The sequence below is a fragment of the Pimephales promelas genome, chromosome 4 (genome assembly GCF_988280905.1).
Source record: "Pimephales promelas chromosome 4, fPimPro1.hap1.1, whole genome shotgun sequence".
In the NCBI taxonomy this organism is placed as follows: Eukaryota; Metazoa; Chordata; class Actinopteri; order Cypriniformes; family Leuciscidae; genus Pimephales; species Pimephales promelas.
Genome location: NC_142772.1, coordinates 49,805,699 through 49,825,100, shown reverse-complemented (window position 1 = coordinate 49,825,100; position 19,402 = coordinate 49,805,699). Strand labels below are relative to the sequence as shown.

The window sequence follows — 19,402 nt, the reverse complement described above, 5'->3', positions numbered from 1 at the left end:
TAAGAACTGTGTGTGTGTGTGTGTGTGTGTGTGTGTGTGTGTGTGTGTGTGTGTGTGTGTGATGGGTAGGTTTAGGGTTAGTTAGGTTAGGGGACAGAATATACAGTTAGTACAATATAAAAACCATTACGTCTATGGAGAGTCCCCACAAAGATAGTAAACCAGCCGTGTGTGTGTGTGTGTGTGTGTGTGTGCGCAGATGGGGTGTTGAGCCGGGTCGTCTGGACGAGGCGTCTCTGGTTCAGTCCTCCACATCTGATCTGAGCTCTGAGGACCAGGAGCGTCTCAAAGCGTATCATCACAGCTTCGACGATGAGAAGGTGGATCTGGACCTCATCCTGCACCTGCTGTCCAGCATCTGCCAGAGCTCCGACGAGGGTGAGGACGGGGGCGTGGCCCACACGCAGGCTCCGCCCACTCCAGCTTTACACTGGTCATGTCTCTCTCTCTTCAGTCGGAAAGAAATGCAGTGACTTAGTATAGTCTAGATCGGACTCTCATTCCTCGGCTGGATCGTGTCGAGACTTCACTGAAACTCACATCTGACCTTCGACCCGTTGGACCCCATTGAAGACACTATGTGTGTTCCTCAAAAACCTTCATTTCTTTACGACTGAAGAAAGAAACACATGACATGCGGGAGAGTAAAAAATCTGAAATGTTTTATTCTGAAGTGAACTACTCCTTTAAACACACTCACATATCAGCATAATCATAATCATAATGAGCTTTATTTAGAAGTGTTTGTCCTCAGGCGCGGTGTTGATTTTCCTGCCCGGCTACGATGAGATCGTGTCTCTGAGAGATCGCATCGTCTTTGATGATAAAAGGTTCATGGATCACCAGCAAAGGTGTGTGTGAGTGTCTGTGGTGTGTGTTTCCTTCTGTTCTAATGCAATATTCAGCTGGAAATCATGCAGGGACTGGATTTTTCAATTGAAAATTGCTTATGTCTCACAATTCAAAGTCAATAAAAATGCCAGAATTTTAGGACATAAGGTTGGAATTGCGGAAATTGAACTGGGAATTGTGAGAGATAAACTGGGAATTGCTGGGAAAAAAATCTAAATTGTGTGAGATAAACTCAGAATTGTGTATATAATAAAAATTGTGAGATATGAACTGGGAATTGTGAGATATGAACTGGGAATTTCGAGATTTGAACTGGAAATTTTGAGATATGAACTGGGAATTGTGAGATATGAACTGAGAATTGTGAGATATGAACTAGGAATTTTGAGATATGAACTGGGAATTGTGAGATATGAACTGGGAATTTCGAGATTTGAACTGGGAATTTTGAGATATGAACTGGGAATTTTGAGATATGAACTGGGAATTGTGAGATATGAACTGGGAATTTCGAGATTTGAACTGGGAATTTTGAGATATGAACTCGGAATTGTGAGATATGAACTGGGAATTGTGAGATATGAACTGGGAATTTCGAGATTTGAACTGGGAATTTTGAGATATGAACTCGGAATTGTGAGATATGAACTGGGAATTGTGAGATATGAACTGGGAATTTCGAGATATGAACTGGGAATTGTGAGATATGAACTGGGAATTGTGAGATATGAACTGGGAATTGTGAGATATGAACTGGGAATTGTGAGATATGAACTGGGAATTGTGAGATATGAACTGGGAATTGTAAGATATGAACTGGGAATTTCGAGATATGAACTGTGAATTGTAAGATATGAACTGGGAATTGTGAGATATGAACTGGGAATTGTAAGATATGAAAGATATGAACTGGGAATTGTGAGATATGAACTGGGAATTGTGAGATACATGTATTAACTTGGAATTGATGGAAATTAAGTCAGAATTTAGGAAATAAAATCATAATTGTGAGATATAAACAAGGAATTGTGTAAAATAAAATCTAAATTGTGAGATACAAACTCAGCATTGTTGGGAAAAAAGCAAGAATTTTGATATAGAAACGCGGAATTGCGTGAAATAAAGTCAAAATTGTGAGATTTAAACTTGGAGTTGTTGGAAATAAAGTCAGAATTGCGGGAAATGAAATCGGAATTACATAAAAAAAGTCATAATTGTGAGATAGAGACGCGGAATTGCTTGAAATGATGTCAGAATATAAGTATGTATGCTTTATTGTCAGTTTTACATACATACATACGTAATAATTATATAAGATTATAAGTCACAATTACCTTTTAATTGTTTTATTGCATCGCAGAAAGGAGCTCAGTGTTACCGAGCGTGAGAGAAGTGTGCATGTGTTATTGTTAGATGTTGTGTTGACAGTGAGGATCTCCTGCAGGTTTCAGGTGTTCATCCTTCACTCCAGCATGCAGACGTCAGACCAGAAGAAGGTTCTGAGGAACACTCCTAAAGGGGTTCGCAAGATCGTGCGTACATCTTCCTCTCACATCTATAAACCACACACACACACACTTTTAAAATCTCACACAATCTCCTCTCAATCCACAGATTCTCTCGACCAACATCGCAGAGACCAGCATTACGGTCAACGACGTCGTTTTTGTCATCGACTCCGGCAAAGTTAAAGAGGTGTGGGTGTTTTTCTCTGCTGATCATATATTTTGTGAACATATTTTGGTAAATTATCTTGTTTGCTTCAGTTCTGTATTACTGGACTGGACCCTCATCCTTCCCTGTAACGCATCTTTCCCTCGCGGGTCAAAATGACCCGAAGCCCTAAAATTATACTCAATTTTATTTTTTTATTTTTTTATTTCCAAAAAAGCTTATTTATTTTATTTTATTTTGATAATCTTTTTTCTATTTTTTAATGATTTTTTTTTCTTTTTCGTTTTTTTTTTTACATTTTTAAATTGTATTTAATTTTAAATCACTAGATTTGATCAATAAATAATAAATAAATAGAAAATGTAAGCACATTCCTCACATTCTTTCAACTTAAATTCAAAATAACTCAATTTCCTGCATCACTCCTTTTAGTTCAGCTGTAAATATCTCACATCAGGAGTCTGTGCCCTCTTGTGGACAATAATAATAACACATGATATTTCATAACTGCCTAAAGCTTTGTAAAATATTTAAATATTAAATATTATTTAAATATTATATTTAAAATATTTTTTTAGTAAAGTTTTAGCATTTTTAGTTTGAATTTTGAGCATGTTTAGGGTTTTCTATGTGAACTGAAGCATTCCAGTCATTCCTGAGGGGTTACTTTTTTACATTTCATCCACAAGCTCCTCGAATCCTTGACATTTTGTGTGTGTTCGTGGTTCAAGTGTGATAAAGTCCTGGGGTCTTGGACCCTCTGATGAACACTCAATCTGTAAACATCTTTAAATGACTGTTACAGAAAGCCTACGACGCTATGAATAACGTGACGATGCTGAAGATGGTGTGGATCTCGAAGGCCAGTGCTCTGCAGAGGAAGGGCAGGTGTGTGTGTGTGTGATGGTCCGGGTGAGTCTCCGGCCGAAACATGGCCAGCGTTTGATTGCAGAGCTGATGAAGACGTGTGTGTGTGTTTGTTGTTTAGAGCGGGGCGCTGCAGACCGGGGATCTGCTTCCATCTCTTCAGCCGTCTGAGGTTCAACAACATGCTGGAACATCAGATTCCACAGCTACTGCGCATGCCTCTGCAGGTACACACACACACACACACACCACATATCCATCTGAGCTTCACAGAAATGACCAGGACTAAAATAACTGTGTGTGTGTTTCTCAGGAACTGTGTCTGCACACTAAGCTCCTGGCTCCCGTCTCCTGCCCGATCGCGGAGTTCCTGTCGAGAGCACCTGAGCCGCCGCACATGCACACGGTCAAACACGCCGTGCAGATGCTCAAGGTCACGCAAACATTACAACACAGTCATTATCAGATCCGTGGTTCAGAAAACAGTCCCATCTGAATTGGTGCAGATGAGTAGTAAAAGTAACCATGTTTCTTTGTGAATTAAGTGTGTGTTTTTTATCCCATTAGCTTTTTTAAAGCAAAAACTCTTAAGAATTTTTAGATATTTGGACTGGAAACTAGACAAAAAGACTGAGTAATAAAGCGTGTAATTGAAGCCCTGCTCTCTGACTCCTCCCACAGACCATCGATGCCATGGACCCCTGGGAGAACCTGACGGAGCTGGGCTTCCACCTGGCCGACCTGCCCGTGGAGCCGCACCTGGGGAAGATGGTTCTGTGTGCGGTGGTTCTGAAGTGTCTGGACCCGATCCTCACCATCGCCTGTACGCTGGCCCACCGAGACCCGTTCGTTCTGCCGGCTCAGGCCGCTCAGAAGCGCGGAGCCATGCTGTGCCGGAAACGCTTCACCGCAAACACCTTCAGCGACCACATGGCCCTGCTCCGGGCCTTTCAGGTCAGAAATATTACCGTAATAACCTCAGGTCAGAAATATTACCGTTATAATCACAGGTTAGAAATATTACCGTAATAACCTCAGGTCAGAAATATTACCACAATAACCACAGGTAATAATCTCAGGTCAAATATATTACCGTAATAACCACAGGTCAGAAATATTACCGTAATAACCTCAGGTCAGAAATATTACCGTAATAACCACAGGTCAGAAATATTACCGTAATAATCACAGGTTAGAAATATTACCGTAATAACATCAGGTCAGAAATATTACCGTAATAACCACAGGTTAGAAATATTACCGTAATCACCTCAGGTCAGAAATATTACCGTAATAACCTCAGGTTAGAAATATTACCGTAATCACCTCAGGTCAGAAATATTACCGTAATAACCTCAGGTCAGAAATATTACCGTAATCACCTCAGGTCAGAAATATTACCGTAATAACCTCAGGTCAGAAATATTACTGTAACAACCACAGGTCAGAAACATTACCGTAATCACCTCAGGTCAGAAATATTACCGTAATAACCACAGGTTAGAAATATTACCGTAATCACCTCAGGTCAGAAATATTACTGTAATAACCACAGGTCAGAAATATTACCGTAATAATCACAGGTCAGAAATATTACTGTAATAACCACAGGTCAGAAAATTACCATAATAACCACAGGTCAGGAATATTACCGTAATAACCACAGGTCAGAAATACTACCGTAATAACCTCAGGTCAGGAATATTACCGTAATAACCACAGGTCAGAAATACTACCGTAATAACCTCAGGTCATAAATATTACCGTAATAACCACAGGTCAGAAATATTACCGTAATAACCTCAGGTTAGAAATATTACCGTAATAACCTCAGGTCAGAAATATTACCGTAATAACCTCAGGTTAGAAATATTACCGTAATAACCTCAGGTCAGAAATATTACCGTAATAACCTCAGGTTAGAAATATTACCGTAATAACCTCAGGTCAGAAATATTACCTTAATAACCACAGGTCAGAAATATTACCGTAATAACCTCAGGTCAGAAATATTACCATAATAACCACAGGTCAGAAATATTACCGTAATAACATCAGGTCAGAAATATTACCGTAATAACCTCAGGTCAGAAAATTACCGTAATAACCACAGGTCAGAAATATTACTGTAATAATCTCAGGTCAAATATATTACCGTAATAACCTCAGGTCAGAAATATTACCGTAATAACCTCAGGTCAGAAACACAAAAAATATTAACGCTAAAATATATGTATCTATGTAACTTTCGTGAGATAAAAACACTCAAAGCACTTTCTTCCGCTGGATAAAATAGTCCCTGACCGTGAACACTGAACAGCAACAGAGGTTTGCATAACTTATTTCGCCATCTTGTGAACACGGAGAAGCAACGCAACTGACAAATGACTAAAGACATTAGTCATTAGTCAAAATATTAAATATTTATATTTAATATTTATATTTAAACAATATAAATGTAAGCCAGAGGAGAACTGGCCCCCGACTGAGCCTGGGTTCTCCCAAGGTTTTTTCTCCATCCAATCTGATGGAGTTTTGGTTCCTTGCCACTGTCGCCTTGCTTTTGGCTTGCTATGAGCTTGCTCAGTTGGGGTTATTTAGTGTTTAGCAATGTTGTTGATCCTGTTTTGTGCTACTTTCATGTTATCAGTGTGAAGCTGCTTTGATACAATCTGTATTGTGAAAAGCGCTATATAAATAAATGTGACTTGACTTGACTTAAAGACCCGGGAAAACCCTTAACTGTTAAAAGATATCGCAGTGGATATTAAAACATTTTTTGATGAAGGAAAATGATATCATATCTACAGTAAATGCAGGTACACTCACTCTCACAATACTCACGCTTCAATGATATAACATCAATGAGAAAATGTTTACGTTGCTAAGAGTGGTTGCTAGGGGTGTTGTGTAGTGATGCATAGAATCGTTGGGCGAATAAATACTGTTATAAAACGGTTAGTTCCAATCCTTGATTCTGATTGGTCAATAGTATGACCGCTTCACCTCTCGTCGAGCCTAACAACGCCCTCAGACGGGACTTACTCTCGATACAGCACAGCCTCTCGTACCTTATTGCTTACATATAGTTTTTATTCATATTTTGAATTGGTTATTATTTTTGTTTTTTTAGTTTTCGCAGAAGTTGACTGTTGTTGTTGTCTTTAGGCGTGGCAGAAAGCTCGCAGTGACGGCTGGGAAAGAGCGTTCTGTGAGAAGAACTTCCTCTCTCAGGCCACGATGGAGATCATCGTCGGGATGCGGACTCAGCTTCTGGGACAGCTCCGGGCCACAGGTCAAAGTTCACAGCCGCATCTTTACAGTAACAGTGTTTGTAATATATATATATATATATATATATATATATATATATACACAGAATATGTAATATATATATTTTTTTAATTTAAACTCATTTAGTTCAGTTAGAGAACAAAGTCAGATTTCATTAATCACAAGACCGAGATGATGATGAGATTTTGATTAATTCTCCGGAGAACAAGACATTAACATCTAGTAAATGCATTTAAGAATGTTCAGATATTTGGACTGGCCTCAAGACACACACACACACACTGAGTAAGACGAGCAGACGGAGTCCTGATGGTGAACCGAAGTGCTGTTTGTCTCCGCAGGGTTCGTGCGAGCGAGGGGTGGCGGAGACATCCGAGACGTGAACCAGAACTCGGAGAACTGGGCGGTGGTCAAGGCCGCGCTGGTTTCTGGGATGTATCCCAACCTGATCCATGTGGAGCGGGACGGCCTGAGCCTCACGAGCTCCAGAGAGAAGAGGGTTCGCTTCCACCCCACGTCCGTCCTGAGCCAGCCGCAGTACAAGAAGGTCAGAGTGGAGGATCACAGCGAGGGCGGCACAATCAATCAGAACAACACACACAAGTATCGAAAATGAAAATAGGGAATCGATTTTACAAAAGCGATTTTATAAATGCTTTTTAACTTTCCATTAATCAAATAATCCTGAAAAATGTAATTCTTGATCATCAGATCCTCATATTAGAGTGATTTCTAAAGGATTATGTGACACTGAAGACTGGAGTAATGATGATCAATTTAGGAATAAATGACACTTTACCGTATATTCACATAGAAAACAGTTATTTTACATTGTAATATTATTTCACAATATTGCTGTTTTAACTGTATTTTAAATCAAATAAATGCAGAGACTTCTTTTAAAAGCATAAAAAAATATTTTGAACGTCAGACAGTGTATATCTAAATAATAACATAATAGTTATTTTCCTCCACACATCTGTACCCAGATTCCTCCAGCCAATGGCCAGGCAGCAGCAGTGGAGTCCCTGCCCTGTGATTGGCTGATTTACGACGAGATGACGCGTGCGCACAGGATTGCTAGCGTCAGATGCTGCTCTGTGGTCACGCCCCTGACCGTCGCTATATTCGGAGGATGTGCGAAACTCCCGAGCTCCGCCTTGCAGGAACACAGAGGAGGTGACCAGCACGGATTCAAAACACACCTAAAGTTTACTTGGATATCGGCCACCATATCGGTATCATTATGTTCACTTTTAATATTATCGGTCTAATAATAAAATGTGTCTGATATATTAAAGCTGATAAATAATGTTTCAGATGCGCACTGTTCAACATGATGATTATTAGAGCCCGAACGATAAAGGATTTTGAAGGCCGATACCGATACAAATATTTTTGGGTTTTAAAATCCGATATTCCGATATATCGGCCGATTTTTTTTTTTTTATTATTAAATATTGTTGGATTTCACACACGTGTAAAAGAAAAGCTAACTTTTCTGCACAAGATACGTTTGATACTTTTTCTCTATGTCTAAATGTTCACTCCTCGCAAGTTTAACTTACATTTTACAATGCAGGGACTGTAACTAGAGATATGCTAGTTATAAATACAGTAATCATTACTTTATTTAGGCAGAAAAAGTTAATTGTGGTTTCCAAGCTCATTGATGTTAACGTTAGCGGTCTTTCACTGATGATAGTGGCGTTAGCTAGCTTTGTGGTTAGCTAGTCTATGATGAGCCATAGTTTAGCAATAGATAACGTCATACTGCAAATTGTAAAACATACATTTTTAATATAACAAGCCAAGGCGAGATGATTGAGATCATCCGTTTTTATTTTATTTTTTAAATATTAATTTATCGGCCATTATAACTGCTGATACCGATATTATGGAAAATGCCTAATATCGGCCGATAATATCGGTCTGGCTCTAATGATTATGAATTGCTTGAAATATGATTGGAATCACTTCAAAAAAGGAAAAGACAGTTCAGTGCGAGAACTGTATTTAATGTCGGGACTTTTGTTTTGTAATCAGACTCTCAAAAATCATGATTTCGATTTATCGCCCGAAATATCGGCGTTCAAGAATTATCGGTTATCGGTATCGGCCACAATTTTCAAGTCGATCCATCATTAGTACTTTTTTTCTAAACCTGAAACTATTGTAATTAGACATGCACTGATATGGAAATTTTGGCTGGTACCGATAACCGATATTTCTTTTATATTTGATAACCGATAACCGATATATTGGCTGATAAATCGACATAAAAAATTTCATGTAATTTTTAAATGCCTGATTACAAAAACAAAAGTCTCATCATTAAAATCCCCGTCTCAAACACACAGTTCTGATGTTCTCATGATAATGTTATGTGGCCGATATGACACATGTTGCACTGAACTGTATTTTCCTTTTTTGAAGTGAGTCCAATCATATTTCAAGCAATTCATAATCATCATGATGAACAGTGCGCATCTGAAGGAAATAATACATTATTTATCAGCTCTAATACATCAGACACATTTTATTATCAAAACCAATAACGCTAACATTAAAAATGAACCGATATCAGCTGCTATGGTGGCCGATATATCATGATCATAAGTGTGTATTTGAGATGCTGCTGCGTGTATCTGCAGTTGAACGCTGATGTCATTGCGTATGTTTTCAGTCGGTGACGGTGTGAATGACAGCAGTGACAGCGAGATGGAGGATCGAGCCACGGCTCATCTGGCTCACATCAGCATCGACGAGTGGCTCAACTTCAAACTCGACCGAGAGGTAAAACTCATTCATCGCTTCTTTCTGATATTCTGCATTTAACTGAAAATTCAATATCCATAACTATGTGTTCAGTGGTGTATAAAGAGCTTAAATAATGAACTGTTTTTATTAGCTTAGAATGAGCGTTTCTCTGCACACACCGCGGGTCCGCTGACATCACCATGTTTCTATTAGAGATGGGCGATTAATCGCGATTAATCGCATCCAAATAAAGGTTTGTGTTTACATAATATATGTGTATGTAGTGTGTGTAATTAATTTGTATATATAAATACCCACATATGCATGTATATATTTAAGAAAAATGTGTTATTAATATATCAAATATTTATTTTTATATATAATATTAATTGTGAATAAATATATATAAAATATATACGAAGAGTTCAGATGCAAAATCCTCTAAGTGCCATTGGAAATTTTCTTCTAAAATGATTTTTTTATCAAGCTTGTATATTTAAGTTCAGTAATTTCACTTAAATTGCAATGAAGATTACCTATTAATTGTCATTTAAGTGAAATTACTGAACTTGAATATATAAGCTTGATAAAAATGATCATTTTAGAAGAAAATTTCTTCTAAATGGCTTTTGCATCTGAACTCTTCATACATGCACATATTTCTTAAATATATACATGGACATGCATATGTGGGTATTTATATATACAAATTAATTATACACACTACACAAACATATATTATGTAAACACAAACTTTTATTTCGGATGCGATTAATCGCGATTAATCGTTGCCCATCAACATGTTTCTACGTTTCGTCACTGTGTTTTTCTTCATGATAAGAAACTGCTAAAGTCAGCGAATAAAACACTGACACAATGATGAACAAGCCACAATAATATTCGCAATAACCTAATTTCTTATTTTATCTTTTTATCACTTCCTGCCGGCCACCGTAACTTCTGTTGAGTGCAGTTCACAAACTCACCACTAGATACCTCTAAAAATGACACACTGCACCTTTAAATTAGATCAATAACAACAATATACAATTAAATATGGCTAATTAAAGGGATGTGTGTGTGTGTGTGTGTGTGTGCAGATGGCGGAGCTGGTGTTCGGGCTCAGACAGCGCTGGCAGAGCTTGTTCCTGCGCCGGATCCGCTCTCCGTCTAAGGCCTGCTCTCAGCTGGACGAGGCCACGGTCCGCACGCTGGTGTCGGTGCTGTCGGCGGAGGAGCAGGCCTCGGGTCTCCAGCAGCCCACCGGCATCGGCCAGAGACCCCGACCTATGAACTCTGACGAGGCCCCGCAGACGGCCTGCAGGAGCACGGAGGAGCCGCCCAGCCCCGACAGGTGTGTGTGTGTGTGTGTGGACTCTATCATATACCCGGTGCTATGCTGGTGTGATGCTGATGTGTGTGTGTGTGTGTGTGTGTTTCCTGCAGACCTCGGCTGGCGTCTCAGATGAAGAATCACCGATCGCTTTACTCGAAGCCGCTGGGAGAGGAGCAGGTCCCGTTTCACAGCGCTGACGACTCTTCATCTCCCTCTTCTGGGAAAGTACGTGACGTTACGGCTTCACGACTCATTTTAGATATTTAAGACGAAACCAGTGTTTTTTTTTTTTCATGTACTGGTCATTTTTAGGCTATTCAAACATCCAAAATACACCTTTAAAGTCCCCCTGTGGTGTAAATCCAGCGTTTAATGTTGTTTATGTGGTGTTTTTAATACGCTTAACCGTGTGTAAGTTGATAAGTGGACAGCATTGCTGAGTATTTCCTCCTTAAAACTGAAAGCGCGTCTCAAAAACACGCTTTGAAATCGCTGGTGTTTCTGACGACACAAACCACCTTGTAACCAATCAGATCAGATCTCTGAGTGAGCGAATGAGTCTCCCAGGGGTCCTCATTTGCATATTCATACAACTGTGCATACGAAATGAGGCGAGGGTGTCGAGTTGCATTCAAGATATTTTAAGACGTGAAGACGTGACGTTTAAATATGTAATTTTGATGAGTTTTAAGGGATACAATTATTGACTACAGGGGGACTTTAAATTTATAGACTTATTTTAATGCACTTTTATTTGCTCTGTAAAGTCATAAATCTCCACTTCTGCAGCTTTACACACACCAGACCTTACACTTTTATTCATATCTATACGCTGAAGGTTTATTCATATATCATTCGCCTGATTTATGCAACCTTTTACTCCTTAAAACATGATGAAAATGTGTTTTTCTGTAAAATCAGTATTTTCTGATTTATAAGAGATGAAAAGAGAAATCCATATGACAACAAAATCAGACAAGAGTCTTAAACCCGGCGTTCAGAGTTCTCTCCTGAAAATGTATGCAAATGGGGGCATATTTAATGAAATAGTACCTAATTTGCTTATTTAATCATTACATCTCAGAAAACATTCTTAACCCCTTAGGTGTCACCCCCTCCCCTTTTTTTTTTGAAGACATTTGGCAGATTTTTGTAGAAGTGAAATAAATTAAGAATGTGAAATAGAAAAAAAGTTATACAACTTTGAGTTTATGAAAATGTACAATATAAAAAATGTAATTATTTATATTTTATATAAAATATATATTTTCAAAACTTGTTCAACTCTAAAACTGCAACAAAAAAAATCAAAGCAAAAAATCTGAATAAGTTGTGTTTCACATTTTAGGTTGATATCTGTTTGGGCGCAGTACCAACCTTTTTCACTAGGGCACAACCTGACTCCATTACTGCCCATATAAGGGCGCCTCCATTTCCATATGAAATAATAATTATTATAATTATAAAATAATTGAATGAAGGCTTTCTTTCTTTTGAACAGGTTTCTACCCTTCTTTCATGATTTTTCATGTTCATCACAATTTCAAAATAAAGGTCTAAACACGCCTTAGAGTATGAAAATATTCTTGTTGCAAATTGATAAATTACGGCTCCTCTGTAATGTATTTTGAAAATCATAAGAGATTCTAAGCTTTCAAATGATATATAGTTTGTCAAGATTAGTTTAGGCTTATTAGTATAGGATAATAGCGTTTTAAAAATGTAATGGATTTGGGCCCACCGGTGGGTAAGTATGAGGGATGGACTGATATGAAAATAACCGATACGGATAATTCCTTATATTTGAAAGCCGATAACCGATATATCGGCTGATAAATCTAAGTCCAAATTCTGATATAATTTTTGAGATCGGACGGATAACATGAAAAATGAATCGATATCTCGTGCATGTCTAGGTAAGTGCGACGGCGTCTCAGTGAAGGTCCGTCTGGTGCAGTGTCTTGACTGAGTTGTAATGTTTGGGTGTGTGTAGAGCTGCTCGTCTCCGTCCCCGAGGCCGCTGCGCTCCTGTGTGCGATACTTCATCATGAAGAGCAGCAACATGAGGAACATTGAGCTGTCCCAGCAGAGGGGCATCTGGTCCACCACTCCCAGCAACGAGCACAAGCTGACCCGGGCCTTCCAGGAGAGCAGCGCCGTGTTCCTCGTGTTCTCCGTGCAGGGCTCCGGACACTTCCAGGTGTGTGTAGTGTGTGTGTGACGTCACCCGTAGTGTTTCTGAAGCCCAAAGTGGGCGGGGCCGGCCATCGCCATCTTGGCCGCGCATCACTCCCGCATAAACGAACATGTGCAGTGAGGCGGATTAGCTGACGCTAGCAAACAAACGGCTAGTAGTGACATCGACGGCAATGCACCTGTCACTCAACTGGCCACGCCCCCCACCTTCATTATGAAGTCACAGTCCACATTTTCCACCAGATGAACATGTTTATTTCTGCGGTACAGTTGGACATTTTAACATGCGGGTCTATGGGAGACGATACTCTAACATGAAGTATTGGCTTCAGAATTCGAATATAATTCTAATTTTGCTAATATTTAAGAAAGAAATTAGAATTTAGCTTTTCAGCCGTTTTGACAGCTCTAATACTGACTGTGTGTGTGTGTGTGTGTCAGGGTTACGCGCGCATGACGTCGGCCATCAGTGGCGAGAGGTGTCTGGACTGGGGTTCGGTCGGTCTGGGCGGTGTGTTCGGGGTGGAGTGGGTCCGGAAGGAGAGTCTGGCGTTCCAGCTCACACAGCATCTCCTGAACCCCTGGAACGACAACAAGAGGGTCCAGATCAGCCGGGACGGACAGGTGCGTCACACACACACACACACACACACACACAGCCCTGCACCTTACCTGAGTGTCATTTGTAAAGAGAAATGCAATTTAATGCATCTTGTAATGAGTCATTTTCACAGTGCAGTATCTCTATGAATATGCAAATGTTGTAAGAATATGCAAATGAGCCCCGCCTACACTCACTCACTCACTCAGAGATCCACTGGTTGATGATCACACGTTGATCTGAATGGTTAATAGGTCGTTTGTGGCGTCAGAAACACCAGCGATTTCAAAGGTTATGAAATAATGGTTTTTAGTGAATGATTCAATGATTCACTTCATTACTGGATGATTCCGTGTTTTTGAACAAATCTCTTGAGTGAATGATTCAGTGACTCACTTTGTTACTGGATGATTCTGTGTTTTTGAACAAATCTCTTGAGTGAATGATTCAGTGACTCACTTTGTTACTGGATGATTCTGTGTTTTTGAACAAATCTCTTGAGTGAATGATTCAGTGACTCACTTTGTTACTGGATGATTCTGTGTTTTTGAACAAATCTCTTGAGTGAATGATTCAGTGACTCACTTTGTTACTGGATGATTCTGTGTTTTTGAACAAATCTCTTGAGTGAATGATTCAGTGACTCACTTTATTACTGGATGATTCTGTGTTTTTGAACAAGTCTGTTGAGTGAATGATTCATTGACTCACTTCATTACTGGATGATTCTGTGTTTTTGAACAAGTCTGTTGAGTGAATGATTCAGTGACTCACTTTGTTACTGGATGATTCTGTGTTTTTGAACCAATTTCTTGAGTGAATGATTCAGTGACTCACTTTATTACTGGATGATTCTGTGTTTTTGAACAAATCTCTTGAGTGAATGATTCAGTGACTCACTTTGTTACTGGATGATTCCGTGTTTTTGAACAAATCTCTTGAGTGAATGATTCAGTGACTCACTTCATTACTGGATGATTCTGTGTTTTTGAACAAATCTCTTGAGTGAATGATTCAGTGACTCACTTCATTACTGGATGATTCCGTGTTTTTGAACAAATCTCTCGAGTGAATGATTCAGTGACTCACTTCATTACTGGATGATTCTGTGTTTTTGAATGAATCTCTTGAGTGAATGATTCAGTGACTCACTCATGTTTTAACAGTCTCTTGTCTCCACCTACTGGTGTAATGATGTAATGATTCAATCTTTATTTATAGTGTCATGTGTCTTTCAGAAGCTGATTGACTCTAGTGTGATCTCTACTGTAGACATCAGTGTTTATATCTTAACTATAAACTTTATTTGCTATATGAATGATTGTAATCCAGAGTGTGCTCATTAAATCATTTCATTTCCTTGATGATGGTGTTAATATTTCGTGTGTGTGTGTGTGTGTGTGTGTTGAACAGGAGCTGGAGCCTCAGGCTGGGAGTCAGTTGCTGCAGTTCTGGGAGCGAATCTGAACCGATCGATCCGGATCGACATCAGAAACACAATCACACTGCAGAAACATCACGTTCATCCTCCGCGTTTCTGATCATACTGTAATCAACACACACTTACTGAGGAGAACGATCACTGAAGACACTTCTCCTCCAGTGGATGTGTCTCGATGTGAGAAAGTTTAGACAGAAACGCAGAGGATGAACACACACGTGTTTTGCAGTGCATCATGTTTGTTTGTTTATGGGCGTTAATAGACTGAAGTATGGAGTAAATATCTGTGTTTTGTTCTGGCTTTATTTCAGTGATTCGGCCTCTTAAACCTCTGAGATGTTTTATGAATCTGTGTTTTTAAATCTTCATGCTTTTCTTTTAATTGCTGTGCAAGTGTTCTTGTCATCCATGATGGCTGCACACACACTCGTGTTCGAGGACGAGAGCGTCTCGTGTGTGTCGGACGTGTTTCTCTGTTCACTGATCATTCGCTCTACGACACACACAAGTTCATTTGTAACGATCATTAACTCTGTATGTTCAGTGTTTGTTTTGAGTTATGCAAATGTATTATTTGCAATAAAAAAATGATTTGCATGTTTGTTTGTTTTTGACTGTTTTCTTGATTTAAAATAAGATAAACCAGCGATTCAATTTAATATTAATTCGATTCTCGTTTCAACTTAATTTTACTTGAAAACCTGGATATATTGTGATTTCTAGACCTGGAAAAGTCAGTTTTTACCCTAAATATTGCAGTTGATGTTTATTATATTTCACATGACTTTGTCTTGTATTGTTATCATTGTTATTACCATTGAGTGTTTGAAAGGCACTTTTAATCAAATGCATTATTGTAATTAAAAGTCATGATCGAGACGTCAAACTCGTTATCAGCTGTCAATCAAAGTTAACCGCCCTTATTTGTCATACATTTCACATATAAATACGATCTAAACTAACGAGTTAAAAATAAATTCACCCCCCTCACACAGTTGTCGGGCACGCGGAACCTATTGAAGATTACAATAAAAGTTCATGGGACTAAACTGTAAAAACATGAATTTATGCTGTGAAAACGGACATTTTAGCATGGGGTATATGGACATTTGCTCCCTTTTGGGACCGGCCTCTAGCGGATTTTCGATGTATTGCAGTTTATCGCTCTTGTGTTGCCGTTTGATATCGTACACACACTGGATTTACACCACAGGGGACTATAAATATCTGGCGCCCTCTTGTGGTCATCGTATGTAGCGCTGTATTTCCGCCTTCGCGTTTTGTCGCTTGTCCCTCGCGGGCTCTCGTCTGTGTTGAGTCCAGTCTGCTACTGAAACAACACGTGTGTAACATCATGGAGTTCGAGGGCTGCAACTGCTTCAGACAGAGGCTCGTTTTATCCACACTGAGCGGGAAACGAGTGAAAATACGGAACATCAGGTCTAAAGATGATAATCCGGGCCTTCGAGGTGATCAAACATCATAACTGCAGAATTACAGCACACGTGACGCAGCGTGCAGACACTGCTCATGGGTTACACTGTTTATTTACATTTCACTTATGTTATTTTCTTCTATTATTTAGACCTTGTTATTATTATTATTCAATGTATTCCAAGCTTCGGTAATACTGTGTTATTTACAGTTATGCCAATAAAGCAAATTTGATTTGTTTTGAAAACAACCAGATATCGATAACAGTATGCTCCATCAATTAAAGCGTCTGTAAATATATAAATGAGTGGATTGAGGATTTATGTGTTTGACATTTTCTCATTTGTTTTCTTAAATTAGATTTATTATAGATTACTATTTCTTTTATTATCGTTAACATAATTTGTTTTCATTGCATCAATGTAGTTTTAAGTTCCATATTGTACATTTTAAATGATATTATTCTTATTATTTGACTCTTTTGGGTAGTTAATATTCACATTTACCATTTTCCGTCCACTGCAACACATTAATGTAAAAACAATTACTGTATATGTTAATGTTGTAAGACACACATTCGAGACTAGTTTATGTCAGCGTCTCTTCCCATCAGATTTACACTGCGCTATTGTTTTTAAAACAGTTTCTGCTCTAATGTCAGAGATATGTTTAGGGTTAGTGTTTCTGAACTCTGTTTCTGTGTGTCAGATTTTGAAGCGAGCTTCATCCGGCTCCTCGACAAAGTGACGAACGGCACAAGAATTGAAATCAACCAAACGGGTGAGTTTCATATTTTCATTCAAACAGGTTTTCCTACTTGAATGTTGATTATTCTCCTCATATTCTCCATTGTTGCGGCTCCTCTCTTCCCAGTCTGTCAGTAACGCTCTGTTTACTTCCTGTCTTTATGAAGCCCCTCCTCCTGAAAAGCACACTGTGCTCTGATTGGTTGGCTGAAGCAGTGTGTTGTGATTGGTCCCGCCCCTTTCCATAACCACCAGTTTAATACTCTACTGACTAACTCCCTTTATTCTGCGTATGAATTATTAAACCCTGTGGTGCTCTTCGTGTGTCAGTCATGAAAGAAATTAATTTTTTTATTAATGAAATTAGTGTAGTATATTCTAGTTTGATAATGTTTTTTTTATTTAATATTTTGTATTTTTTTGTAGTAAATTAAATTTACACTGTATTTCTAATCCATGAGCGCTCAGTGAGATGTTGTTGGGCTGCAGTTCCAAACGCTTCCACTAGAGGAAACTCGTCTCGCATTCATTTCCAATGCGCCATTTCTGACCGCGACGAGCACAAGTGTGACTGTTGTTAAGAAGAAAGACTCGTTCCCGAAGAAACCTGGAGACTAAAATGGAGGCGTGTCAGGGAGTTTGTGGTTGTCTCTTCAGTCTCGCCGTCGGCTTATGACGACACACACACTGTTAAAGTCAGCTGACCTTACTAATAGACTGACCAATCTCTGTGTAGAAGTGAACTGGTGACGCTGCCGTTCTTCCTAAACTCATTCTCCGGCTCTTGTAAAGTGTGTCTGAAGCTGATTCGTCCACGTGTGTGTGTGTGTGTGTGCAGGGACGGTGCTGTTCTACCAGCCGGGGCTCCTGACAGGTGGCGCTGTGGAGCACGAGTGTCACACACAGCGATCTGTGGGATATTACCTGGAGCCGCTGCTGATGCTGGGGCCGTTCATGAAGAGCCCGCTGAGGGCCGTGCTGAAGGGGGTCACCAACGGCCCCGACGACCCGTCCGTGAGTACACACACACACACACCATCTGATAAACCTGGAACACACAGATTTGTTGCACAGATGCACAGAGTGTGTGTAGAGGTCAACAGGGCCTGGAAAGTTTGTGAATTCTGCCTTACAGTCAGTCAGATTATCATAAAAGTTTATAGTTGGGATATAAACACTGATGTCTACAGTAGAGATCACACTAGAGTCAATCAGCTTCTGAAAGACACATGACTATAAATAAAGATTGAATCTAGTCACTGAATCATTCACTCAAGAGATTCGTTCAAAAACACTGAATCATCCAGTAATGAAGTGAGTCACTGAATCATTCACTCAAGAGATTTGTTCAAAAACACTGAATCATCCAGTAATGAAGTGAGTCATTGAATCATTCACTCAAGAGATTTGTTCAAAAACACTGAATCATCCAGTAATGAAGCGAGTCATTGAATCATTCATTCTAGAGATTCGTTCAAAAATATTGCATCATCCAGTAATGAAGTGAGTCACTGAATCATTCACTCAAGAGATTTGTTCAAAAACACTGAATCATCCAGTAATGAAGTGAGTCATTGAATCATTCACTCAACAGATTTGTTCAAAAACACTGAATCATCCAGTAATGAAGCGAGTCATTGAATCATTCATTCTAGAGATTCGTTCAAAAATATTGCATCATCCAGTAATGAAGTGAGTCACTGAATCATTCACTCAAGAGATTTGTTCAAAAACACTGAATCATCCAGTAATGAAGTGAGTCATTGAATCATTCACTCAAGAGATTCGTTCAAAAACACTGAATCATCCAGTAATGAAGTGAGTCACTGAATCATTCACTCAAGAGATTTGTTCAAAAACACTGAATCATCCAGTAATGAAGTGAGTCATTGAATCATTCACTCAAGAGATTTGTTCAAAAACACTGAATCATCCAGTAATGAAGCGAGTCATTGAATCATTCATTCTAGAGATTCGTTCAAAAATATTGCATCATCCAGTAATGAAGTGAGTCACTGAATCATTCACTCAAGAGATTTGTTCAAAAACACTGAATCATCCAGTAATGAAGTGAGTCATTGAATCATTCACTCAACAGATTTGTTCAAAAACACTGAATCATCCAGTAATGAAGCGAGTCATTGAATCATTCATTCTAGAGATTCGTTCAAAAATATTGCATCATCCAGTAATGAAGTGAG

At 39.0% G+C, this 19,402-nt stretch overlaps 2 protein-coding genes across 2 annotated transcripts in view; both read left to right on the top strand.

The window, feature by feature from the left end:
- ythdc2 (YTH domain containing 2) overlaps positions 1-15,622 on the top strand; it is a 30,728-nt gene extending 15,106 nt beyond the window's left edge. The window contains exons 14-30 of the mRNA XM_039661548.2: positions 200-378; positions 755-851; positions 2,297-2,384; positions 2,467-2,547; positions 3,332-3,414; positions 3,515-3,620; positions 3,707-3,826; positions 4,075-4,347; positions 6,562-6,688; positions 7,029-7,234; positions 7,677-7,866; positions 9,374-9,483; positions 10,548-10,801; positions 10,894-11,008; positions 12,777-12,983; positions 13,421-13,603; positions 14,994-15,622. Coding sequence (XP_039517482.2) covers positions 200-378; positions 755-851; positions 2,297-2,384; positions 2,467-2,547; positions 3,332-3,414; positions 3,515-3,620; positions 3,707-3,826; positions 4,075-4,347; positions 6,562-6,688; positions 7,029-7,234; positions 7,677-7,866; positions 9,374-9,483; positions 10,548-10,801; positions 10,894-11,008; positions 12,777-12,983; positions 13,421-13,603; positions 14,994-15,047 — 2,473 coding nt within the window. The 3' untranslated portion in view covers positions 15,048-15,622. The remainder of the gene's footprint in view (positions 1-199; positions 379-754; positions 852-2,296; positions 2,385-2,466; positions 2,548-3,331; positions 3,415-3,514; positions 3,621-3,706; positions 3,827-4,074; positions 4,348-6,561; positions 6,689-7,028; positions 7,235-7,676; positions 7,867-9,373; positions 9,484-10,547; positions 10,802-10,893; positions 11,009-12,776; positions 12,984-13,420; positions 13,604-14,993) is intronic.
- Positions 15,623-16,325: 703 nt separating this feature from the next.
- Positions 16,326-19,402, top strand: part of rcl1 (RNA terminal phosphate cyclase-like 1) — an 11,135-nt gene continuing 8,058 nt past the window's right edge. Inside the window, exons 1-3 of the mRNA XM_089130683.1 lie at positions 16,326-16,490; positions 17,164-17,235; positions 18,040-18,215. Of these exons, the coding sequence (XP_088986809.1) occupies positions 16,376-16,490; positions 17,164-17,235; positions 18,040-18,215 (363 nt within the window). The 5' untranslated portion in view covers positions 16,326-16,375. The remainder of the gene's footprint in view (positions 16,491-17,163; positions 17,236-18,039; positions 18,216-19,402) is intronic.